A 27401-nucleotide genomic window follows, 5' to 3' on the forward strand; every position below is an offset into this window, starting at 1 on the left:
GGGAAAAACTCCAATTGAACCATTTTGTCCACACCTTTAGTACCGTTAGTAGAGACAAATATTCATGCAAATTTACCTGACAAAATAATTGAAAATAAATTAAATCCACTTTCCAATACAAACACATTGCCTGTCACAAATGATAGTGGAGAATCATCTAACCATGAGGCTCTAGGTTCTTCATCTATAACAACTGATGTGCTTTCTGATACCAAAGTTCAGACAGAAAGATACTACATACCTTACGTAGATCTTCAAGAATACGTAAACTTATTCTAAAAATGAATTTATAAAGAAATTCACTGATGGTAATAGGAAAAAAAAAGAAGAAGACAACCACATGGCACAAGGTTAAGGTTAAGATTCGTAGTTTTTAGTATAGTACTTACATATTAAAATAAAGTAGTTTTCAAGTAATATATATTTCATTCTACACTACATACCCAGTACACAACAGAAAGATATTTAGTAGAAGCCCTAGGCATTTCATTGGGTACTGTAAGTAATATTTTGACTGAAGTATTGGGTTTCAGAAAGCTATGTTCACAATGGGTGCTGCATTCGCTAACTACGGAACAAAACCACATTTGAATGTGACTTTATTAGAGTGTTTTCGAAAGGATAAAGTGTATTTTGTGCATCGATGGGTGAGACTTGGGTCTCTCAGAGACTCAAGAGTGGAGTGAACCTAGTCCTTCGGCTCCGAAACGAGTTCAGAAATCGGTCAAGAAAGTGTTGGCATCAGTTTTTTGTAATACCTACCTAATTGGCAAAGAAAAATTTATTTTAAATAAGGAAGATCGAGAAGCTTAAATTATTCTGAGTGTCTGTTCGCAAAGAATCAAATTTGGTCGGACAAGGTTTTCAACATTGCAATTGTACTACTGAATACAATTGAAACTACTGGATATTTAAAAAAACATTTGTTATTTAAATTTATCTTTTGTGGTATCTAATATAATAGTTCCGTCCTAATTGTTCACATTTCATTAAATGCCATATTAAGGTGACATCACATCGTCACTTTTTATGAGTTTAGGTGTTGATTTAAAATAAGAATTGACTAAGCTATATGTAGCTTATTTGAATACATACCTGCCAAACAGGATCAAGCCCAATATAATACGGTGTGCCCATATAGTTTTTCTTAGGTAAAAAGTCGATTTCTTCGTGTAGTTCGGTGGACATATTGGTAATATTCACATACCACTTCGAACCAAATATATTCATGGATTTGGAAAATATATCATTGTAAACAAAGCCTGTGTAGAAGGAGAAGATACCCATCAGCAAAATGATGTATCTTCCTCCGAAAAATATCACAAATATTTCGCTTTTATTTTTCATAGCGTTGATCTTCTTTTCCGATAATACCAAGTACAAACCGAACAGGAACATAATTACGGCATGGCCGCAATCTCCAAACATCACGGCGAATAAGAAGGGGAAAGTGATAATCGTGTACAAGGCTGAAACAAAAATATTAGATATTATTGGAGGAATTCGACAAACACTTGCACTACTTTTAACTAATTGCTTCATTTACCGGTTCGTTTCCAGACAAAATCAAGTTTTGATGAATAATCCAAAGATAAATAGTCTAGATATTGCAATTTCCGACTTTAATCAAGTTTTTTTTATCCTATTCGTTCTATTACTTCCTTAAATGCCTCCAATTGTTTTAATACATAAAATATATAGTGTAGCTATTTTTATTCTACAGGAGGAATGATGAAAATAATAAAAAGTGTAGTAGTGCAAGTTCTTAAAAACTCAGTTCAACAGCATTTTCTTATACTTATAGGTTTTTATTTATATCCCTATAACCTTAATATTAGTATTAGATCTTACCTGGATTGATTTCTCTATAGGAGGCGACACCATAGGAATCTATCAAGTTTTGGAAGCCTCTGGTGAATTTGTTAGTTCTGTTGAAAGTTGGGGGTGCTTCCTGAGTGTTGATGACGTTAAGGAACGAAGGGATTGAGCTTCCGGAGGCACTCTAGAAAACAAATTATTGTTTTAGTCGTGGCACTGGCGTCTTAAGTTCTATATACACTCAGATGCAAAAAAACGGAACGGAAAAAATTTTGGTAAAATTCAAAGTATTTCAGTTTTTTTTATTTTTAGCGCTATTTTGATGATTTTTTTAGTACACTGTGTAAAAGTTTATAAATTTGAATTTAGTATAGTGAGTTTTTTATTAAAATTTTGTATTTGACTTATTATACGCGGTCAATCGAAAGATGGTTTTTTATCCTAACTTTGAAACATCCTGTGGAATAATTCCGTTAGCGGATTTTGGTAAAACCTTGTTTTTCAGTTGCAATCATGTCTTCTAAGTATTATTGTTTCATGTGAAAATATGGACTGGTTCATTTTTAGGAGCGAAATGACTTCGCCACCCACAATTTACGACTTTTCCTATTATTACCATTATCTTTTGTATTAATTTGTAATACGAGGATAGGGGCTTTGGTGAATGATATCGAATGATATTAAAAGCAACGACATGATCTTGGTTTTAATGAACAATGATAACAATAATAAAACATAAAAAAACAACTTAATTGTAACTTAACCAAAGTACGCAAATAACAAAGAAAAACTACTAAAAAATAACTTAATACTTTGTATTGCCTCCCTTAGCCTCTATAAGTGCCTGTACACGCCGGCATGTTTTGCCATTCCTATTCTAGGGCCAAGCGAAGTTCGTTAATTGAGGCTGGTGCGACTTCGCGACCTTTATTATTTCTACCAAGCATATCCCAAACGTGCTCTATTGGGTTCAGATCTGGCTAACACGCTGGCCAGTTCATTTTATTAATGCCAACTTCCTCTAATTATTGCGTAACACACATTGCAGAGTGGGGTCCCGCATTATCTTGCATTAATAGAAAATCATCGCCGATATATTGAGAAAAGGGTACTACGTGATTCGCTAAAATTTCCTCAATATACCGGTGTGCAATCAACGAACCCTCAATAAACACCAATTCAGTGTGCGCCTCTCGGCATATTCCTGCCCATACCATCACCGAACCCCCTCCATAGCTAATGCGGGGACTGAAAGCGCACTCCGCAAATCTCTCTCCAGTTCGAGGCCATACTCGTTCTCTCCCATCTGATGAGTGAAGACAGTATCTCGGCTCATCTGTAAAAAGAACATTACTACATTGTTCTAAATTCCAATGTAAATGTTTCACAGAAAATTGCAGTCTAGCCACTCTGTGCCGTAGAAGTAATATTAGCTCAGTTGCTGGTTTGTAACTTTGCAAACCAAATTCATGTAATCTTCAACGAACTGTAAATACACTTACATTATTGCCTCGAACCTCTAGAAGATGATTTCTTGTTTGCACCACTGTTAAATGACGATGTAAAGCGTTGACTCGTATAAAACGATCATCTAAAGTGGTAGTTTTAAGATTCCTGTCACTTCCCGCTTTACGCTTGTTGTTCCAGTTCGTATAAAACGTTCCACTACCCTTTGGATGGTAGAGTGATGAGTGTGTAGTACTCTAGCCACATGACAGTCCCAGGTCTTCATGTGTCTGCCCCTCGGTGTTTTCAAGGTTCTTCTCGCTTCCCACACTTGTTTCACTTGGCTTTTTTTATCCATCCTTACCATGTGGCCGTACCATCTCAGTTGGGCTTCTTCGATTTTCTTCTCTATTGATTGGACTTTAAGGCGTTCTCTTATTTCATCGTTCCGTATCCTGTCCATTCTGGTCACCCCTAGTACTCTTCTTAGATACTTCATTGAAATACTTTGCAGTTTATTTTTTAGTCTGGTGGTGAGCGTCCAGCTTTCACATCCAAATGTTAAGATAGGTACAAAAACTGTGTTGTAGATAGCTATCTTTGCTTTTTGGGATACTTCTTTTTTCGATAGGAATGTGCTCTTAATTGCGTGGTATATCCGGGAAGCGTTTGCTATTCGATTGTTTATCTCTGCTTCTTGTGTACCCCTACTCTCTAGTTGTACTCCCAGGTATTTAAGGTTTCGACTTGTTCTAAAGTATAGTTATTGATTTTAATGTTTGTATGTTGGTCTGTTTTCCCACATACCCATGACCTTGGTTTTACTTCCATTAATTCTCAGGTTACGTTTTTCGAGTTTATCTCTCCATATCTGGAGGTTTCTCTTAAGTGCGTCCTCGTTTCTTCCAAATACGACGAGGTCATCTGCAAATGCGCACTCCGCTATCTGTATCATTTCCAGGTTTCTATGTCCAACAAATATTCTCGATGTTTCTTCTCTAGTTTCCTTCATTACATCATCTAGTACAATATTGAACAGGATGGGGCCTAGTACACCTCCTTGTCGTAAGCCATCATTGACTCTAAACTCTTCTGATTCCATATTATCTGTTCTTTCTCTGTTTCTTGTGTTCTTGTAGAGGTTCATATATAAAAAATTTAAATACTTTGAATCTCCGTTGTGTTTTTTTTTGCGTCTGGGTTTATAATGATTTTCTCAGTTTTATAATCGAAAACAACTAGTCACAGAAAGGTTTTTTTGTGTATTTTTAAATTTTGAAACAGTTTTTTCTACTAGAATGGTAGGTAAACAGTGTATCATCCGTAAGAGCCATTGGAATCGAAAAACGTCCCGACAGTCTCAACAAACGAATTGACGGCTCACTATTACTTTAAAACATCCTCGTTAAATTAACGCAAAAACCAATCTGCTATTTCAGTCAAACCACCCAGATCAAACGTCTTTCCGAATTCAAGTTTGATATTTATTTTTATAATAATATTCTTAGTTTTGACTGATCAAGAAATCGTTTCCGAACATTCATCTAGAGTTTCCTACAGAAAACATTTAAAATACGAATATACTTACAGATCCATCAGCTAAAGACTTCTGGACAACAGGGATATCGTTGCTTGGTACCCAACATTCGCCTATTAAACATTTCTTGGTGACATCCATGTTGAAGAAGTTCAAAGTGTGGTATATAGCCTTCATTTTGCTCACCATTATACTCCAGTTTTGTAATTCCTTGGCTACGCTGACCAGTACTCGTTGACGATGATCTCTGGTTTGATTTAGCACCTGTAATAACGTTTACGTAAATTTTTTGTACCAAATATGAAAAAAGTATAACAGAAAGCGGTACTTTAGACTATCGCGGAGCATGATACTATGTTTTCCCCTTTGGTTAAATTTATATATATTTAAGATTTAATAAAGTAATTTTACTATTTATTTATTATTTATATTTCAAACAAATTCAATAAATTATTATGTGTGCTCCTAACGCCACCTGTTAACGTATTAAAAAAGTATACGTTGTTACAGTAAACGTATTAGTGAGTGAACCCAACAAATAACTTTAGCTGTTACCATTTGTAGTTGTAAAAAAACGATTTAAATAAAATCTCAAGAAAAACTTATGCTAAAAAAATATGCTAGTTTCAGGATTAAATTAAAAATTTTGCCTATTTATTAACATTAATACCCTCATTTTGGTACTCTATTTAATTTGACCTTTCGTTTGACCTAACATTTACCACCACGATCAATTTAATTTTTTTCATTGTAATTAAGTCACAACGCCCGTGATGACGTCGCAGATTTCATGTGTACATCAATTGATGGTATTGTAGGTCCAATTGACATTTTCCAATTTTCAGACAGGTAAAAATATTCATTACACCTCAAATTATAGGATGTTAAAAACATTTTGGAATACCCTGTATAATGATTGAGCTGTCGACTATTAAGAACTGCACTATAGCAATAATTTAGATATAAAAAATTGCTCATTGACCATATTGTGGACCCGTGTATTTCTGATCATCTTGGTCAATTTCTCTACTTAAAAATAAAATCTAAAAAAAGTCATACAGAAGACGTATAACAAGTAATGGCATCCCGATGTTAAAACAGTCGTTAAATAACGTTGACTGGGCTTCAGTTACTTTTTTCAAAACAACAACAGAATTAGCTGAATTTATTACCGAAATGTATAGGTATAAAGTTAACTGAAATGAATTTTCCAATAAAAAAATCACGAACTCATAGTAAAGCTCCAATTTCTTGATTTGAAGATGAACTAATAGTAATGCGAGAAAATCTTTCCACAGTCAAGATAATTGCTGATGTTACAAAGGAATATAGTGAATATAAAAAGTTTAAGAAGCACTATAAATCAACAATATCATTACAGAAAAAATTTGCATACTATTTGAGCGTAAAATACTCCGCAAAATATTTGGAGCTATAAACGACCAACGGCAGTGGCGCAGAAGATATAATTTTGAATTGTATCAGCTCTTTGATGAGCCAGATGTCATAACGTTCATTAAAACACAGCGACTTAGATGGGCTGGACACATAATACGAATGCCAGAAAATACGATTGCTAAAAAACTAACCACAGGAACACCTGTAGGAAGAAGAAGCAAAGGCCGACCGCGAATTAGGTGGTTAGATGGAGTTGAAACCGACTTACGGATATTAAAAATCAGAAGATGGCAACATGTTGCCAGAAACCGAACAGAATGGCGACGAATCTTAGAGCAGGCCAAGATCCACGGAGGATTGTCGAGCCAAAGATGATGATGAAAAAACTTGCATATGAGAATTTCTTTTCCAATTCAGAAAATATATCTCGTGACAGTTGGAAAGTTATAAATTATCAGTAGTAATATCCCTAGGACATTGATAACAGACGAGATAATTTCATGACAATCGAAAGCTACGAGCTTGAGAAATTTGTCATGAAAATATGAGGCATTCATCAATGTCCGAGGTATATTCGGCAGATAATTTTTCGACTGTTCTAACAACCATTCATATTTCGTCATTTTGTGTCATGTGGAACAATTTCACCCAATCATGTCAACATTAGACTGATAATTGCATTCAGTACAATTTTCAATCCCTATGACAACACGATCGAGTTTGACAACTTCATCCAAATAAATTTCAAAATGTCACGTTTCGGCAATGAGAATGTTCAAAGTATAAATGCGCTAATCAAAGAAAAAATTCCCAGAAATACAACCTACAGTCACAAATATATTTGGGGAATATTCATGGAATTTTGCTGCGGACGAGAATATGAGTTGAATGAACATAGAAGCTTAGAAGAATTGGCGTTGATACTAAAAGATTGGGCCGTCAATATGAGAAAGAAAAACGGGGACGAATTCAAAGAGGCAACGGTGAAGACAATGTGGAACGTTTCGTGCAAACTATTGCAAGAAAAGTACTATAATGACTATAATATTATGATTGACCTGTTTAACAATATAGTGTTTAAACCAGCCCGAGATGCCCGCGATGCAATCAGGAAGAAACTACAAGCAGATCCATGTAAACGTAAGGCCAGTTCAGTTTCGTTAAATTGGTCTGAAATTAACAAAATAATACTGCTTTGGGATGAAGATACCCCTGAAGGTCTTATGCGTAAATTTTACCATATTGCTGCTGTAGAATTAGCGTGGCGAGGAGGAGAGGCAGTTGATTGTCTGGTGGATTTTTTTCAAATCGAGAAAAATAACGATGACACTCCAACAATTCGCATTGAATACAATCCGGTATTCAGTAAAACGTGCCAAGGTGGTTCTAAAAGCTGTGCAAGTAGTAAATGGTTGGTTATCAATAGTGAGAGACAAAGATGCCCTGTACGTCTTTTTCATAAACTGATATCAAAACGAGGCGACAATATTACCTCACCACGACTGTTCTTAAAACCAAATCGACAATGGAAAAATGAAACTGACAAATGGTACGATAATGTACCTGTTGGAAGAAATACAATGAATGGATGGACTAAATCTTCTGCTGAAGCAATTGGCTTGAATGTAAAAGAGAAAAAAGATAACAAATCACTCGAATAGATCAACTGCTGTTAGCGAATTAGCAAAAAGTGGTGTAGAAGAACAACAATTGCTAAAAATTACTGGTCATGGCAATCAGAATTCTATAAAACCATACTTGAATCTCGATCAAGAACACCACAACAAGATTATAAATATTATGCGTGGTAATAGATCTTCTATAGTAGAGAACAGCAACGAATCTAATGTTAACTTAAATTTTAATAATTGTACTTTCACTAACTGTACTTTTAATAAATAAATGTTTCGTTATGTTGAGTTATGATTTTTTTTTCGAAAAATTATCACAGAAATAAATTTCAAAATAAAAAAGTCTGACCAAGCGCGATTACATCAAACGATTTCAATAATTACTTTACTTCAGTACCTAAACATATTAGAATTTCTTTTAATTCTATAAACGAAAATGTAGCCATAGATTTTTTGAAAGATGTACACTCTCCTTGCGACTCTTTATTTTTATTACCTGTTAGTGATACTGAAATCAGGAATGTTTTGCATAGATTGAAAAATTCACACTGCACGGATTTTTATTTCTTAAACAAAAAAATAATTATGGAAACAATCGATATAATTATTGACAAATTAATTATACTTTATAATAATTGTCCTACTGAAGGGATTTTCCCAGATGTATTAAAAGTAACAAAAATTCTACCAGTGTTCAAAAAGGGAGCTTCAGATGAAATTTAAAATTATCGACCCATCTCAATCATTCCCATTTTCGGCAAAATTTTTGAGAGTGTTCGATTTAAATTTTACAAAAAGCGTTTGAAAGTTTGAGCCTTCTTTTATGTGTAAAAAAATTTGCAACTATCTGAGGACCTTATTTAGAGCCTACTATAAATTTAAAAATTTTTAAATTTATTTTTTTTTCAGTAGGCTGGGTGGCAAAATTATTATGCAAAACCTATCCGACCGATCTTAACAAAATTTAGCACAGGTTTTAAACATATTAAAAGGTTTTTCTAGGCGGAATATGGAGCTTGTAGGTCAAGTTTAGAAAGTCGAAAACATTTAAAGGATTAACTTCATTTTTTTGTACTTTTTTTCCAATTATTGCTATTTTTTCAACAATAAACATTAAATTTTCAATTTCTAGCTAACGAAATATTGTGTAAAATTGACTAATGAAAATTTTAACTTCTTATAATTTTTTCTCTAGGATCAATATTTTCCGAATTATAAACGAAAATAGGAGCAAAAAATGATAATTTTTCAATTGTTTTCAGATATTGTTAAATAAAAAATTTAGCACAGGGTTTGCGACTGGCGCACATCGTGATTATCGATATTGGGCACATCCTGAAGGGACTCCAGCAAAAAAATAGCTTCCTATGGAAAATGTCCATTATGGTCTGAATTTCTACAGATCCCGCCTAGTCTAAAAAGGCTTCACTTGTTATCGTTTAAGCTTAAAATCAAATCACACTTTTTGAAACATTGCTTCTATTCAAAAACGAAGTACCTAAGTACAGCTTCTACACAATAGTACTAGTTTGGTCAGGATATTTGCTTATTATGATAATATTTCATATTTTTATTTAGTGTGTTTGTCGTTTCTTAAATTGTTAATATAAAATATCTGTTTGTAATGTTTAAATTTGCAAAAAATTTATATGCGTGTATGTAAAAATTGTCACTATTCCTTTGACTTCCCAAAAACAAAACTATTTTGTATATTGACTAAATAAATTCTATTCTATTCTATTCTATTGATTGATCAGGTTGTAATGTTCATTATTGTTCATAAATTGAACATTCAATCAAATTATTCTAAGAATTTAAAAAAACGTAGGTAAAAAAATTAGTAGTCCAGATATACTTTTTATTTGTTTTGTATTAAAACAAAAACAAAAAATATTCCAACCACTAATTACGCGTTCCAAATTACATATTAACCAAACTTTATGTAGATAATACAATAATAACTTCAGTTTTATATATCATACGCAAATAACGTTAAAGCAGTAATTACCACGTTGTTTGTTGGATTATTTGAAAGGTTGGACGTTAGGAATATTATTATTAGAAATAGAAGTAAATCCACCAGTGTATGATAACAGATATGTTTATTTGATTTTCTGGCAGAATTTGTTTAACGGTAAGCTCCAGGTATTCTAAACAGATAAAAATAGTATTGTAATGTAAATTGTTTAACCAATAAATTTCAATAATATATAACATTACGTAGCAATACTAGGGCTGGATAAATTTTTCGTTTAACCAAAATGAAGAAAATATGTTTGTGGTTCCAAAATATAATTTTTTTCTTAAAGAGATTCTTCTTGATTTATTTGGTGTTATAGGTGCGTCTTAAAATATTCATGGGTGGACCGGGTAAATAATAATGAGATTATAAATAGAATGGGAAAAGAATGTGAGATTACTATTTAAAATTTTTCATCTTTTTCTTTTTTTTATGTAGACATGACTCTGTCTGTTTTCAATGTACCTCCAGTAAGTTGTTTCGTGACCTTCCTACTGATCTTCTTTCTATTGGTGAACAGTCTCTTGCTGTCTTTACTGCTCTATTTGTTGTCATTCAGTTTACATGATCGTTCCATTCTACTCTTCTATTTCTTACCCAGTTATTGATGTTCTCCACCTTGCATCTACGTCGTATATCTGCACTTCTAGCCCTGTCCCATAGTGTCTTACCATTATTTTTTAAAGTGTTTTCAACTCTGCTGTTTCTAACATTCTTTTTGTGTCCTCTCTGTGTCAGATCGTGTTTCTGCCGCCTATGTCATATTGGTCTGATGACTGTTTTGTAAATTCTGTCTTTCATTTCCTTCCCGATATTTTTATTTCTTCATTGTTTCATTCAAGCAATCTGCAGCTCTATTTGCTCTATTTGTTGTTCTTCTGTTAGTGCTATAATTTCATTGAGTTTGTTTGTTATCACGTTGGTTGTTAATTTAAGTGTTGTGTTTTTGAGGTATATAATGCTTGATCTCCATTCTTGAGGAATTCTGTTTTGTTTTATTATTTTCTGGATTAGTTTTAATAGTTGTTTGGTCAGATCTGGTCCTCCATACTTAAGAAGTTCGCTCGGTATTCTGTCCTGTCCTGGTGATTTTCTATTTTTTAATTTCCTTAATGCTTCCTTTACCTCTTCCTCCTCAATATTTATTTCTTCGTTTATCGTCATCTCTGCTATCGGTGGTCCATTATCGTCACTTTTGGCAAATAGGGATCGAAGGCAGTCTATCCATGTTTCCTTCTGAATGTGTTTCGTTTTAATTAAAATTACTGGACCATATTATGAGAAATAAGCAGAGATATGGCTTGTTAAAACTCGTTCCTCAGGGCAAGCTGTTTTAAAAAATAGAACCAGGGAAAAAAAGAATTTCTTGATTTCAGAACCTGAAAAAATGTCTCTAACTGGACTATTTCGAACAGCTACCAGCAAAATAATGATAGCCATGTTAATCTCCAACATCCGGAATGGGTAGATACCGTAAGAAGAAGAAGATATTTTGTCTGTAATTAATATATTATTTTTTGCGCTGGACAGATGATTAAGAGCGATAATCAATTGTCAACAAAAAGAACAGATGTGTTATTCAGGTTTTCTTAGTAGACACTGTATAAAATTTAAGGGTTCAAAATGCACAGTGGTGGAGCATACAAGAAGACAGGTGCAGTTAGATCGGAATACGATGGTAGTGGTGAAGATAACTGGAAAAAGAGAAATAGGGGAGGAAGTGAAGATAAAGATATTGTTACGAAAGTTCCGTGAGATTTACTTCAGACAGAAAAAGTCCCTTGACGAAAAAGAAGAAGTCTAGAATTTTCGAAATGTCATCGAAGAATCCTAAAATTTCTAATGAAATCTGGAACGTCAGAAAATATATACCTAAGGCCTATGGTATAATGATGGCTCTACGGAAGGGTCTTTCTGATTCTGATGAAGAATTTTTCTTTTTGGAACAATCTCCTTTGATTCGTCGACGTGTCAGGCAGTATATACGAAGAAAAAAAGTTTGGGTAAATCCTATTAACGCAAAAAGAAACGAGTTTGGGGAATTGTGGTACGATCTCCAAGTCGACGATGAATACCACTTCTCACTATTGTCGAATGAAAAAGGATACATTCCAATACATTCTTAGCCTTCTTCACCTATCTGGAAATTTCATTTCAGTAGAAACCTCCTCCCACAACTTTTTTTGTACATTTCACATCTGGTACTTCTATTCACGTTGATCCCATAGATATTTTCTCTCCAGTATGAGCAAAATGAACCGTTCTCAGTCCATTGTGTCAATCTCACCCGATTCAAGTTTCCCACTATTTCGCAATTAGATCCCAACAGGCTGGGATCTGATCCAGCATCGTCCGAATTCGGACGAAAACGTACGAACAATACGGGCCCAGTGGACGCGCTCCTCTCCTAGCTACGTGTTTGGATCTTTCGTCCGTTTTCGACCGAATTCGGACAAATTGATTTCGCAGCTTTCCGGATCCAGTGGACGGGAGGCCTAACAGACGTTGTTGATAGTTTTTGAAGTTTATAGTAGCATTTGAGTTTTTGAAGTTTATAGGTAAAATTGAGTTATTGTAAACAAGTATTGTAATATTGTTGTTGTTCCGAATAAAGTTATTTTAAAGAAGTGTAAGAATATTTTGGAAAATATCGAATTAATGAAGATCTTACCAGCAAGAACAGCCCCCAAAATGAGGATATGCTTAAAATGATGTGTGCCCATCTTTGGGGATGTTCCTTACTGCAGTACCTTTTTTTGTCACCTTCACTTCTGGTTAATTGTGTTTTACGGGCATGCAAATAATCAGAATCCTTTCTTGAGTGTCAATTTGTCTTTGTCAAGTATAGCCTGCTATTTAAACCTAATTAAGTCTCACATATTTTGGGTTGAGAGCATACCTCTGATTCTAATTACATTTTCTTCTAATTTTGCTACATTGGCCACCGCATCAGTAGCCACTTTTATAATTTTTGTTACAGAAGCCAAAAAAAAGTGGTGTGAAGAGGTTAAAACTGATGTAACAAAACTAATAATACCGGACTAGGAGGAAAAGACGAAAAACGTAGTATATTTTTATCTTAGGTAACCATATTCCCCATAATTATTTACTATGAACTTACTGTCTTAATTAAAAAACAATCATTACTCACCAAGTTGAGATCCTCAAGACGAGTACGAACTCCTTTAAGCATATCATTTCTTTCAGTGATCGTGTTTGGACAAGGGTAGAGCGAAGCGTGAAAGCCAGCACACACTTTCTTGATCCTTGTTTTTAATTGTTCTCCTTGAAAGAAGGCTGCGAACACGGTCTTGTTGTATGCGATACCCTATAAATAACAAATCGTTTAAGTATTTAATTTGATCACAACGGTGTTTTATATAGATACAGACAGATCTAAAGCATTCATTAATCAAAGACATTTTAGGAGTTCTTAGACTATTTTCCTGAGGCGTTCCTGTGTTATGTGTTGTATTGAATGAAAATAACACTTAAATTTCAATTAAAATTGTGGCTAATTCCCACTAAATCAAATAGATAACACTTTAGGAGTGTTTAACGACAGTAGAGCCATTATTTAGTACGATACTTGAAACTTGATATAAGCTTCAAGTTGCTAATAACAATTTCGATTTACTCACCGTTGTGGGATCTTCCATGGGTGTCTCGATTTCAGCTTGCCTCAGAAAAACATTTCCTCTCGAAATACGCCATAACATTCTCTCAAAAGCAGGAACTCTTTCTCTATTGATTACTCCAGCTACGAAACCTAGACGGCCTCTAATGGAAGCATTGTGATCTTCAGCAGGTATAAGTGATTTGTGGACCGAGTCCGAGAGTCCGTTAGCTTCGTCTTGCTCGTTGAAAAACGCTTGTGTCTTTTCCAGAACGTGTTTGAGCTCGGTCAGTTCCAGGTAGTTGGACTTGAGGTTGACTGCGCTTTCTGAGAGCTCTTTGATATCACCTTCGGTCTTTTCTAGGTGAGCCTTAAAAAAGATTTAAATGTTTAGTGATTTAAGAACTATATTGTAACGAAGTAGCTAATAAGCGAATACTTGAGGATACAAATGAAAAACTAGTGTTAAATACTAACTAAAAATTTAAAAGATAGATAAAATACATAAATGAGCTGTTCAAGGACAATAGGCCGGAACAGATGGAAGTAGAAATAGAAGATAGTGTGGTTTTAAGGATATTAAAAGATGAAATTAAAATGGTATTAAAAACAGCATAAATGGCAAAGCAGTAGGTCCAGACTTAATCCCAGTAGAAAGCATAAAATTCATAAATGATGAAACCTTAGACATTTTAGTAGACTTGTTTACTACAATATACAAATATACAAATCAGGACATATACCGAAACAACTCTCCATATTTTGCGCTATTCATAAAAATACAAACGCTAAAGACTGAGGTGAATACAGAACAACATCATTTATAAGTCATGTGCTCAAATTATTCTTGAACATGATACATGGTCGTATATCTAAATATCTAGATATAGAAGAAACAATATATGATAGTCAGTTTGGACTCAGAATCGGACTAGGAACCAGAAAGGCGTTATTTGCTTCTATGTAGAAATATCTGATGAAAATGAGTGCTCCAAAACACCTAGTCATATTATATTACAGAGAACATTAATGTGACACCTAGTCACATTATTGTACGTAAAAAACTCAGTAAAAGTGAGTACATAGAGCACTGTCAAAATTGTTTAGGGTTGGTAAGGACATAAGACAAGGCGGTGTGGTAAGCCTCATCCTGTTTAACATGTATGGAGTAGTCATTATGTTCGAATCAATCTCAGAATGGGAAGGTAGCATATGCATTGTCGCCAGAATGATTTAAAACTTAACGCAGATGATACAACGCTTTTCGTCGAATCCTTGGAAGAATTGACGGTGCTGTTAGAGCGAGCAGAGCGAGTGAGTTTTAACGCAGGACGTCTATAAATAAATCATAATCATAGATGGAAGAAATACCAACCAGCTAGAAATTTCCAGGATCAAGGACATCAAAGTCGTTGATCAATTTTTATATCTGGGTATCTTCATAACCAAGACTGGAGGATGCACCTAAGAAATCGAAAGACTAACAATGACCAAGGAAGCAATGACAAAGCTCATCAAAATATGAAAAATTCACAACCATATATACAAAGATGAGACTTGCAAAAACAACGGTCTTCTCCATTTGTCTGAATGATGGACCTGAAAGGAAGTTAATAAACGCACTATAGACTCATTCGATACGTTTTGCTGACGACGAATGTTGCGAATACTCTGGACCGCAAGAAGGACTAATGAGTCGATCCGTAGACAGCTGTACGTTACAAAAAGGCTCCAAAACATTGTAAAAATGCCTGTGGATTACATTATAACAGAAGTTGAAGCCCCACTAAACCATTGCTTTAGACTTACAGAAGACAGAGAAAAATAAATAAAAATCATGGAACATGATTGAGAATTCAAGGTGACAGGATTTCCGAACAGGACAACCGATTGGGAAGAAAAAGCTAACAAGAAGTCAAGGAAAAAGCAGAACTTCACATCGATCTCAAACCTTCAAGGAGATGAGATGAAACTAGAAGAAGAAATAAATTTTAAACAGTTTAATACAGTTAAAATTATAGTTGATTCAAATATATAAGAAATAAATAATGTATTATTGTATTAAGTTATCAATATAATGTAACAAATTCTTAATGGATCTATTAGACCAAAAGATTAATAATAATCTTCTTTTATTATCGGTTTCTGGTTTTAGCCATCTAGATTTCAATGTCTGTATCAGGTACTTTTCTACTCACTTATCCCTATTTTTGATCTCCTTTGACTCACACGATTTTTTTAATGAGTTTCTTTGCTACTATTACTACCGTTATCCTTTCTAAATACCCACTCCAATGGTTATTTTTTTGTCGAGATGTATATTTATTATCTATAACGAAACGTACCATAAATCTAGCTTTTCCAAGATATATCGTTAATTTTCCTTTTCCTCGTAAAATGTGTAAGTTTTTTAATGTCATCCGAGAACTTCAACTTATTTTAATCCCTTTTTATCTATATTAAAGTCAATTTCCTGTCATGTAACATCCTCAAATATTGACTCTAAAACTGCTACATAAAAACATATCTTTCATAAATAATCCTCAAACATTTAATTGCCTCATAAACATTTTGATAGCTGGTTATACGCTGTAATTCTATTTATTATGCATATTTAACTATTTGAATACGTTTCAATGAATTGAAATGTTAACTAGAGAGTTGAATGTTCCTTTTTGGTTTGATGTGGGCAGACATTTTTAAGTTTTTGAACTTTGAACTGAATAAGAAAATATTATAGATGTCTGTGTGTCAATAATTCTCAATATATTAACTTTGTGGTAGCGTGAAGCGTGTGACGGCTTTGTAGACATATTCAACTGTACGTGACCTTCTCACGCTATATCTTATCAAATGGTTTGGTAGCAAGCAAGCAATTTAATTGAACCCAGCCTGAGAGACTTGTACACTTCTTAGAATGACACTAGGGTGCCGTAATTCCTTGGAGCAAGGAGGATTAATTCGTGTAAACAGGAATCCAATCCACCGCGCCCCAATGTTCCAGACCATCCCTTTCCCCCCTATATCACTCTGGTGCACGATAGGGGTTCTCTGTCAGCAAAGTGCTTGTCGTGTAGAAGTTCTGGGTACAAGACTTCCAACACGATGTTTTACCAGGATGGGGGCCCTTCTTGCCCTTCTTTGGGTCTTGTTAATATTTTTGGTGGCTTTCTCCTTTTTTATTAGTAATGTTTGTAATTTTTTTGCTGGCCAAAGACGATTTTTTGTGTTTTTTGTATATTTTTTTGAGAGTTGAACGTCTGGTTGTCTTTTGTTGATAAAGTTACGATTATCTAGACTTTGTTATATGTTGGCTAATATTTGCTGTTTTGTTCTTCTGTGTTTCATCAATGGAACACATCATGCCTTAGTATCTCTCGCAGTTTCGGACTTGGGTGGTTTTCTAGCTCAGTGAATTTTAATCTGACTTTTTTCTTCCATTATGTCTATCATCCCTATTTGATTTAGTTCTCTGAACAGCAATCGTTCAGCAAGGTATCCGGGCACATTTGCTGCTTCTCTGAGGCTGTTATTGTGAGCTACTTGTGTCATCTTTTTATTTCTGTTACTTATGTGTCCCGATACGAGAGGTACACACGTCAATATTGGTACTATAATGCTGTTTATCAATATCAGTTTTATTTTCATGCGAAGTTTACTTCTTGTACCTTCTTATTGAAGCTCTGGCCATTTTTCTTTTTTTGGACTATTAAATCTGGATAGGACGTAAATGTCAATACTGGTCCATTTTAATTTCGAAGTACTTCGGTTCTCTTTTCCATTCGATGTGATTGTTTTTCACTGTAAGCTGTTCTTCTCTGTTTAAAGACAACGCTTGTGTCTTCTCTGAATTCATGACTGGATCCTTATTTTGTATGTGTTATCCAATGCAGTCTGTAGATTGTTTACCGCTATATCTAAGTTCCTGTGTTTTGCCGCAATCGCTATGTCGTCTGCATAGTAGTGTAGTCTGAGTAGTGTTATGTGTGTATATTTTATATAGCAGGGGTGATAGGACCGCCCCCTGTGATCCCGACTGGTCTTATCCGGATTCTGAAGCTTCGGTTGAGTACGAAGAGATCAGGGTAGTCATAACCCCGCTATATCTGTAGCCTTTAGTTTTTTATGTCAGTACTTTAGGCCAGAATCTAATAAAAGGCTTTGCTTAAATCCAGAAAGGCTGCTCCTGTGTTTTGCTTGTTATTGAATCCAGTTGTTATGTAGTCTTAGTACATAACAGCTGACTAACATTAGTCTGAGTATTTGTACTTCACTGAAATGTTTTGCTCTAAATCCAAACTGGCCTTTTTGGATTAGTCCTAGCCTATCTGTTTCTGATTGGAGTCTACTTAGTATGACTTTTTCTATTATCTTGCTGACTGTTGGAAGTAAACTAATTGGCCTATAGTTCTGCGGAATCTTTTCGTGGTTTCGGGATAATAATGACATGGGTTTCTTTACATCGGTTTGGGATGAGCCTCTAAGTATCGCATTTGTTATGTTAGTTAGGAATACAATTATTGCTCTCGCTGGTAGATACTTCAGAGCTCTGTTTGTAATTTTATCTGGACCAGGTGCTTTTCTTGGGGAACTATTTTTGATTAGTTCATTGTAGAGACGTAGGTGTGATTATCTCGTCTGGTTCTTTGGACGTTTCTTGGTCTTCTTCAACTTCTTCGATGAAGTCTACATCTTCATCTTGGTAATAGTTAAGTGTAGTCCTCCTTATCACAGCGGCTTTTTCTTCTATGGAGTAGACAATTCCATTTTCTCCATGTAGTGTGGGAATAGGAATTCTGTCATTTCTTAATATTCTTTGAAGTTTTCCAATATTTTGCATATTTGGACTCTGTTCCTCAATTTCTTGTACGTACTTGTTCCACCTTTGGCTTCTGTGTTCTGTTAGTACCATTTTGACCTCTCTGTTAAGCCGGTTTGCCCTGTTTTGTCTTCCTGGTTTTGTGTTTTTCAGGCTCTGGTTCTTTCCCTTATCTTGTCTTTTACTTCCTGGTTTATATCTCTCAATCTTCCTATATGTAGTTCTAGTTCTTCTTTAGTAGTGCGGTTTCTTAATGCTTCTTGGACGATATTTTCAAACTTTAGGACTCGTTCTTTTATTTCTTGTGGATTGTTGATCACTGGGATGTTGTTGATCCCATAACTCACAAGTCTTTTGTAATTTGACCACTGTTTGTTCTTTCTTTTTCTTGCTGTGTTGATTTCTTCCCATGAGTCTGTTTCTAGTAGTATGGGATTGTGGACTCCTGCTCCTTCGTTTAGTGTTCGGATCTCTGTCTGTAGTCCTAGACTTTTAGCTACTACTATGTCTAGATTAGTAGGTAGAACATTATCATGATCATCATCATCCAGCCTTCTGCGTCAAAAGTTGAACATAGACCTTCCCTAATTTCTACCAGTTCTGTCGGTCTTAAGATTCCTGCATCCAATTTCCAGCTATTCTTTTGGCGTCGTCTGTCCATCGTCTAGGTGGTCCACCTCTGCTTCTTCCGTGAGCTCGTGATCTCCACACTGTAACTTTTTGGGTTCACCGCCCGTCATTCATTCTGGCCATACTTCAACGCCATTATATGCACTCTATGACATCTGTGACGCCTATCCTTCTTCTTATTTGTTCGTTTCTAACTCTGTCTCTGAGAGTCAGTCCAAGTAGCGAGCGTTCCATTCGTCTTGTTGCTCTTAAAGATATCTAAACTCCTCTACTAAAACGTTTCGCACAGGCCTCCGATCGGTTGTAAAAAAGAGGGAATCAAACGTCATCGCATTTAAAGCATTCTACAATATATGTTACAGCGACTATACCATAAGAAGAAATTGAACAATTTACAAGATACTTACCTCTAAGTCTATAATTTCACGTGGATTGGGTGCTTTTGGTAACTCACTAACATCGGGAATGTTGACGTCATCTTTCCTCACTTCTGCTTCAATATATCTTAATTTCCTTTCCATTTCATCGCATCTCCTCACTTCATTGACGAACTTCCTTTGGAAAGCATTCACTTCTTCATTTAACTGCACAAAACCAAATTAAATGAATTTTAATTTTAACACCCATAAATCTACGTTTATATTACTTACATCTCTAAACTGTACACATCCAGTTTCACCCAATTCAGAAATAGCGTAATACGAAGCCTCTGGTTGGACGAAAAGTTGGGCGAGGACCATTTCCTCACTTCTAAACATACTCCCCATCTTGAGGAGGTTTTATTTGACAGTCTGCAACAAAAAATGCGTTAATAAAGGCACAAAGCTTACTTAAATATAGAAAAAAAAAGTATAGTAAGAAGAAGAAATCCACATTTGACAATTTCACGATGAAAGCAATTATTGCTTAACATAGTACTTTGGCTAATATTAGGAACTTACATTATTTATGACTCAGCACAATATGATACAAATAAACTATAAAATATGCTAAAAATTATATTCTGTTTGATGTATCAATCAATTACAATTTAATAAAGATTTTTATTTATTTATTGTCTATAAAATACAAATATAAGTGTATTCAAATTTCAGTCAATCTTATCTCATTTTATTGTTATCTATAAAATTAAACTATAATTGAACATAAGACAATTATTTGAATTGTCTATGATAAAGAATGCAGATTGCATACATATTAAGGCTTTTATATAAATCTTCATCGATCAGAAATATTGATGAGTAATATTTATTAGTAAACGATTATATTATTTGTATTTAATTGTTAATATGAAAACAAATATTTGAAAGTGTTTCCATTTACTTAATTTATGGTTTCCTGTACAATAATCAAGTAGTAAGACTAATAAAACTATAAGTTTAATTCAAGGTGAGGTAACAAATTCTCTTAATTGTGTTTACAAGTCAGTTTTTTACATATAATAAATAATATGACATTATATATTATATGTAAAATATAATCTTCTAAATATATGTCTTTTATAGCTGGCGCCGTTTCTAGCATCCTAATTTCCAGCGTTTTCTGTGGAAGCAATATTCAGTTTTTAAATCTCTGGCGATCATTGCATCTTCGACATCTTCTCTCCAGGAGGGACCTTCTTGGTTCTCCTCGATTTCTTTTAGTGGTCAGAGTCCATTTTTCTATCTTTTTGGCCATTTATTTTTAGGCATTCAGGCATCTTATATACTAAAACGCTAAGCCCTTTTCTTGTCCACCACTTTACTCAAAAACCATATTAGATAATTAAAATATTTTTTCGGAATATTATTAGTATTACGTATGAGATTGTCAAGATATACTTTTGGTACAAAAATTCACTTCCGGTTTTGAGATGACCGGAAGTTAAAATTTACTTTAAGTTTTAGACCCTACAATGTATATATGGATCGAAAGGTCTCGTCGAGACGAATCTAAATATGTACTTCCGGTTGCGACACCGGAAGTGACCCGAAACGCGCATAAAACGTCAAGATAGAGCAAATCTGACACCGGATTCGTGATTAGCATGCAAAATTAACTGCTAAATGATAACATTGTAACAAAAAACATTGTTTTCGACGAAATATTTCGTGATATTTAATACACTTTTTACTTGCATTATTATTGATGAATGTTATGTATATTCTTGCTTATATTGTTTGTATTGATCTCTTAATTTTTCTCGCAAAATAAAAATTTCATTTAAAAAACTCGATGTCGAGTTGGTCCGCTAGTATATCATATAAAAAGGTAAAGCGGGTAAAGGGGTAGAATGCGAAAACATGGAGTTGCTTCCAGTTTACTCCACTTAGCCTCTTCTACTCAAATCAGACTCTCACCTTCACGCTGGTGCTTCCTGTAAAAGCGAGCAGCCCAATTGGAGATACGGTATCCAATCCGGATGAAAAGTTGGGTCGGGAACTGACAAGAGCGGGTGAAATGGTACACTGACAATGGGGTCGTGCTATGGGCCGGCGTTCCATACATGTAAAAATTTGAAGCCTTGAAACAGAAACTATTGCCTCATAATAAGACGGATATTCAATATAAACGACACACTCAACAGAATAAGGATATTTGCGTAGTGTCCATTATCAACACTAAAAGAAAAATACCAACACTATTAAGGTAACAACATCTCAAGTTCACACCATTTATAATTTAGGAATTTCCTCCAATTTTACTAAATCTTTTTATAAAATGACGCAAAACCAAAGAGTTAATTTCATTCATAAAAAAAGTGTAATAGCATCTTTTATTTCGAACATCCATACACACACCTTACGCAAAAATCTAGTTTCCCCGATGAGTCAACCTTTCCTAACACCCGTTCGTTACTATTCGGTGTCCTATTTTTTGTCACCGCACCCTAACTTTAACCCAATTTATGTAGCTTGATCAGATTTGTGGAATTATGAAAAAAATGATGCTATTAATGTTCAAGGAAAGTGAATGGTAATACCCGTAGGTCACGTCATTTAATTTATGTCCATGTGTTTGCTGTCGTCGGTTGAGGGGAAATCCAAAATGTGATTATAACGAGAAAGTAATTTATTTTTTAATTATTACATTAATACAAGTATTGTTCAATCATTACACTATCGCAAAAATAAGAGCAATACTTAGAAATTGAAAGATAAAATGTGGGAATATCAATTTTCCTATTATTTGTACATGATATTACATTCAAATATACGTACTTGTTTTAATATTTTAAAGTAGGTTGCTGTCACAGATGAACCGTCCAACCAACAGTTCGATTTTTAGTTCGGAAATCGTTTTCATAATACAACATAATCAAATTACAATGCAACCAACGAAATTGAAGGAAAAAAATGTTTATTAATCTCAACTTTACCATGTTATAGCGAACGATTTTCATTAATAAATGAAAACACTATATTTTAAATTTATAAATAGTTTGTATAGTTTTGCCATAACACAAGAATGAAATGTAATTAAATCCATAACATCAATCGCCTTTGAATGATAAGATTTAAAAATGCAAACAGATAAGATACCCAACTCAGCACTGAGTTGAATAGAGACCGTTGCAAAGTGGTTAGGCAGCTCTTTCGGCACTCTATAAGTCAATTCAACCTAGAGGCAAAGTGACGAAGTGATAAACTACCGGACCAGTATAAAAATTTCTTTAAATCGCTTCTAGGTTACCGTACTTTCATTAGGAAGATTGGTTTGATGCTATTCGAATCTTGCAAAACTATACCTGCTCTTACCGAAGTGTTAATCGTAACTATCCATTTAAATACCTTATAGTATGTTTAACCAGAACGACACCTGAAAAGCACAATAAAACACAAATTTTGAAGAGGATCCTCCCTCTTTCTACTGCCTTCCCTCCTTATTGGGCGCCCTTGGATTTTTTAACCAAAAGTGAAAGATGGCTGATTGACTAACAGATTAACGTAAAGAAATTAAAGAACACCAAAAGAAAACATCACAGCATCAAGCCCAAAAAGGTAAAAGAAGCCGGTGGAAATAACAAAATGAGGTTTTTACAGAACTATCATTGCTCAGAATTGTCAACTGTCTATAATGTAGAGATCAAGGCTTAGATAACCGATCAATATTTCACTGAATGGCTTATTATTGGGTTTAGACTAACTGTTAAGAATTATTTAATAACATTGTATATTTAATAACAGAAAAATAATCATGGTATGGAAGAATTGTTCGAAAGTGGGACTCAGAATGAATTTGTCCAAAACTAAGTTTATGACAAATATGATCCCCGATAACCATTTAACTATTCAAAACAAAGTGGTAGAGCTGTGAATCGAATTTGTATACCTGGGAGCGCTTCTTACCACTGAAAATAATACTACCGCAGAGATAAACCGCGGAATTTGCACGGCCAACAGATGCTATTTTGGTCTCAATCTCCTCCTTAAATCCACAATTATATCGAGAAATACAAAAATAAAACTCTACAAAACAATAATACGTCCAGTCCTAACATATGGTTCAGAGACGTAAACTCTAACAAAAAATAATGAAAACATGTTAGGATGTTTCGAAAAAAAAGTACTAAGACGAATCTATGGAGCAGTGAATGACAATGGAGTGTGGAGAAGACGATACATTTTCGAACTTGATAGAAGATACCAGGAACCAGATATCGTAAAACATCTAGAAAAAGCTCAATTCAGCTAGAAAAACGCTCCTTGATAGACCCATTGGTCAGAGAAAAAGAGGAAAACCCAGAACAAGGTTCCTTGATAACATCGATGAAGACATGAGAAATTTGAGAATACGTGCTTGGCGGAGAAAGGTGATGGATAGGGACGACTGGAGAGAAATTCTTGAGATGGCTAGGACCCATGCAGGGTTGTTAAGCCAGCCAGAATAATAATGATGATGAATGGTTAAATATTGAGTTTACATAGACAGTAGAACAGTTACTAAATCTTGCCGCTAAAAAAATAATGATGATATGGAAGATTCAGTGAAAGAACACAATCAAAGACTGACCACTACTCAGGAACTGCAAAACGATAAGTATTAGATTAGAATGTATAGACTTTATATTATTTTGAAGCTATTTTTTTGTGGTATCTTAAAACAATTACTATTTTAAGGAAAATAAGCCAGAATTAAAGTTTTGAATAAGTTTATTGACGTTTCAATTTCCACTTCGGAAATCGTTCTCAGAATACAAACATTAATTAATGTCACTGAAATTGAAACTTTAATTGTGGGGTTATTACCATTAAAATAGTAATTGTATAGACTTTCTTCTAATTTAGAGAGAAAAAGAATACAAGAAATTACTTCGTTATAATAAAAAAATTCCTTGCAAAATGAACGGATGTGAAAATTTTTGAAGAAAAATACCATCTACAAATTACAGCAGCGTTTCGTGAAATGAAAAGAAATGTCAGTCTTTTTCGACATCCTGAGGGACAAAATGTTTTTCTACCAAGATGTTTTTGTGTTTTAAAACCCACATGGACTAAATTTGGGGAAGATCAGCAAATTCAAATGTAGAAATAAAGATTTCAGTCAAAAAACTCACAACAATGTTGAATTTACCACGAGTACCAGGAGTACCATATAGACCAGAAAACTAACGATATTCTCATGACACTCGTTTATAAATAAAAAAGATTTATTGTTATTACCAAACACTATTGTTATTACCAAATGGATCAAAAACATTTCTTAGATACCTGTATCAAAGAGTTTCACGAAAAAGGCTTTTTTGCAAATTTTTTGTGGTCTAATAGTCTAAACAAAATAAAGAAAAGCCAACGTTGGATATAAGTCTTTTAATTCATATATATATATATATATATATATATATATATATATATATATATATATATATATATATATACATAGTTATATATTTGGATAAAAACATACTAAATTGACGAAGATTTGTACTTCAATAGATGTTCGTGCATCGATACATACACTCATACAGACACACACACACACACACACACACACACACACACACACACACACACATACACACATACAGACTAATAAATACGTGGTGTTTTGTTATGTAAAACTATGTAAAACTATGTAACACTATGTACAACCTATTAATTTCATAGTTGAGTCTACATACCTATCTAAATTACCTTATTTACTTTTATCAGCAGCACATCAGTCCACAAAAACCATTAGAACACCTTCGAAACGACTAACTTTAGTTTTACAAACTGACGATTCAACTTGGTAAACTGTTTTCGATTTCAGCATGCATTATTTAGCGTTGCGAGGGTTACTAAATAATAATAAGAGCTCCTACCACCGACTCACTTCTTATCAATATCCACTAAACCACACAAATGAACTTGAAACAAAATATTTACAACTTTATCAATATTCTTTATCTTTCGCCGTAATTTCGTTGACAATTTTAAGGTCATTATCAGGTTTGGCGATATTGGGGATTATAGTGAAGTAGTAGTACAAAAAGTGGCCGGATTTACATATCGTTTGGTTGTCTATGTTTAGGCCAGGCAAATAAAAATGTAAATAACAATTTTCGTTACAGGAGGCTGTGAAATTGAAGGATTTTGGGCAAGTAACTTAGTCAAGGAAGTTCGGAAAATACTTGAAAACCCGAAGAACAGAAAAGCAGCAGGTAACGACGGGATACCAAACGAATTACTGAAATATTGTGGAGCAGCAATGACAGAAAAATTAACAACATTAATTATTAAAATTATAAAACACAATCAAATACCGGAAGAATGGAAGAATGGAGAACGAGCGAACTAATTCTACTGTACAAAAAAGGGGATAAAAAACAGCCAGAAAACTACAGAGGTATAAATGATGAATGTACATTGGTCCACAAAAGCTCTGAAAGGAGATTCATTTTTATTAATATAGATATTGTAGTGTATATCTTTTTTTTAATTTTTGTTATATTAGACCTATTATTAGGTTATTATAGATTATTTTATATTAGGAACCGATAACATTGCTGCTGAAATGCTTAAAGCTGATCCGCATCTAACTGCTGAACTTTTGCTCCCCATAATCCGAGAGGTGTGGGAAACAAACCACATTCCAGCGGGCTGGAAAAAAGGTAACATTATCAAGCTTCCAAAAAAAGGCAACCTCACACTGTGCAAAAATTGGAGAGGAATAACCTTGCTTACTGTAATAAATAACATTTTTGCGACCATCATACTGAAAAGAATAACAAACAAGGTTGAGTTTCGAGCTAATCAAGCAGGCTTTAGGCCAGAATCCTCCTGCATAGACCACATTAATACTGTGAGGGTAATAATGGAACAATCGGTTGAATGGAACACACCCCTATACATGGTTTTTGTTGATTTTGAACGTGCCTTTGATAGCTTGTCTCACGCTGCTCTATGGAAAATTTTAGAGCAAAGAGCAAAGAAACATCCCGCAAAAAATAATTTCTATTATAAAGTCACTATATACTGATGCGAAATGCAGCGTGACACACAATGGGATCAACAGTGACGAATTCAACGTACTTACTGGAGTTAGACAGGGATGCGTGCTTTCTCTCCGTTTCTTTTTAACATAGCTATAGACTATGTTCTCTCCAAACTAGACTCCGACACAAGAGGGATACAATGGACGTTAACCACACGCCTAAGCGATCTAGAATACGCGGACGATATCTGTCTATTAGGTCAAAGGTTCCAAGATCTGGCTTACCAATTGGAAACACTTTCCACTGAAGCCAATAAAATAGGTTTGAAAATCAATATTAGTAAAACCAAGTCCATGAGAATAAATGCAAGGAACAACACGCTATTTACTATCGACAATATACAGATTGAAAATGTGGAAAACTTTACGTATCTTGGAAGTGTCATAACAGAAAACGGAGGTACAGAAGACGATATTCGTATGAGGATACGAAAAGCTCAACAAGCTTTCAGCACGCTCAACCCTGTTTGGAGATCTGGCGAGTATACTACAAGGACAAAGATCCGAATATTCCGATCAAATGTCATGTCTGTTCTACTCTACTAATGTGAAACCTGGAAAGTGACAAACACCCTCACAGACAAACTGCAGGTCTTTGTTAACAAATGTCTACGAAGAATTGTTCATATATTCTGGCCTAACACCATCAGAAACGACGATCTGCTACACCTGACCGAATAAAAGAGGGTACAAAATGAAATTAAGTCCAGAAAGTGGGGTTGGATCAGTCACACACTCCGAAAAAGATAAATAAGAGGCCAAGGAAAGTCTTGGAATGAGGTGAAGGTCTTAGCGCAAAATAGAACCCGATGGCGCGTTTTCACTGAAGCTCTATGCTCCACTTAGGAGTTCAAGAACCTTATATATATAGATTATTTTAAATAATCTTCTTGGTTGTCTGGTGTCAGTTTGTTTTAAATCTATTGTTATTTTTGTTTGTTTTTCAACAATCATTTATGTTACATGCTGGTCCCACTCCCTAATTTTCTCTGTTTACCACATCGCTACATAAAACAAGAAGCTAATTAGAA

General features: G+C 34.3%; 1 protein-coding gene across 4 annotated transcripts in view; it reads right to left on the reverse strand.

Moving 5' to 3' along the window:
* The window catches only part of Vha100-2 (V-type ATPase subunit a family protein Vha100-2), an 87308-nt gene that overhangs the window by 11414 nt on the left and 48493 nt on the right, over positions 1-27401 (reverse strand). For 2 of the 4 annotated variants that reach the window (XM_072522146.1, XM_072522143.1), the window contains exons 2-8: positions 19566-19706; positions 19323-19499; positions 13492-13836; positions 13002-13178; positions 4853-5065; positions 1852-2002; positions 1096-1469 (exon numbers count right to left, since the gene is read on the reverse strand). In XM_072522146.1, coding sequence (XP_072378247.1) covers positions 1096-1469; positions 1852-2002; positions 4853-5065; positions 13002-13178; positions 13492-13836; positions 19323-19499; positions 19566-19682 — 1554 coding nt within the window. In that variant the 5' untranslated portion in view covers positions 19683-19706. Of the gene's footprint in view, positions 1-1095; positions 1470-1851; positions 2003-4852; positions 5066-13001; positions 13179-13491; positions 13837-19322; positions 19500-19565; positions 19707-25015; positions 25213-27401 lie in introns of those variants that run through there. The other 2 variants (XM_072522145.1, XM_072522144.1) reach the window with 2 other exon arrangements.

This window comes from Diabrotica undecimpunctata, chromosome 2, assembly GCF_040954645.1.
Source record: "Diabrotica undecimpunctata isolate CICGRU chromosome 2, icDiaUnde3, whole genome shotgun sequence".
Lineage (NCBI taxonomy): Eukaryota > Metazoa > Arthropoda > Insecta > Coleoptera > Chrysomelidae > Diabrotica > Diabrotica undecimpunctata.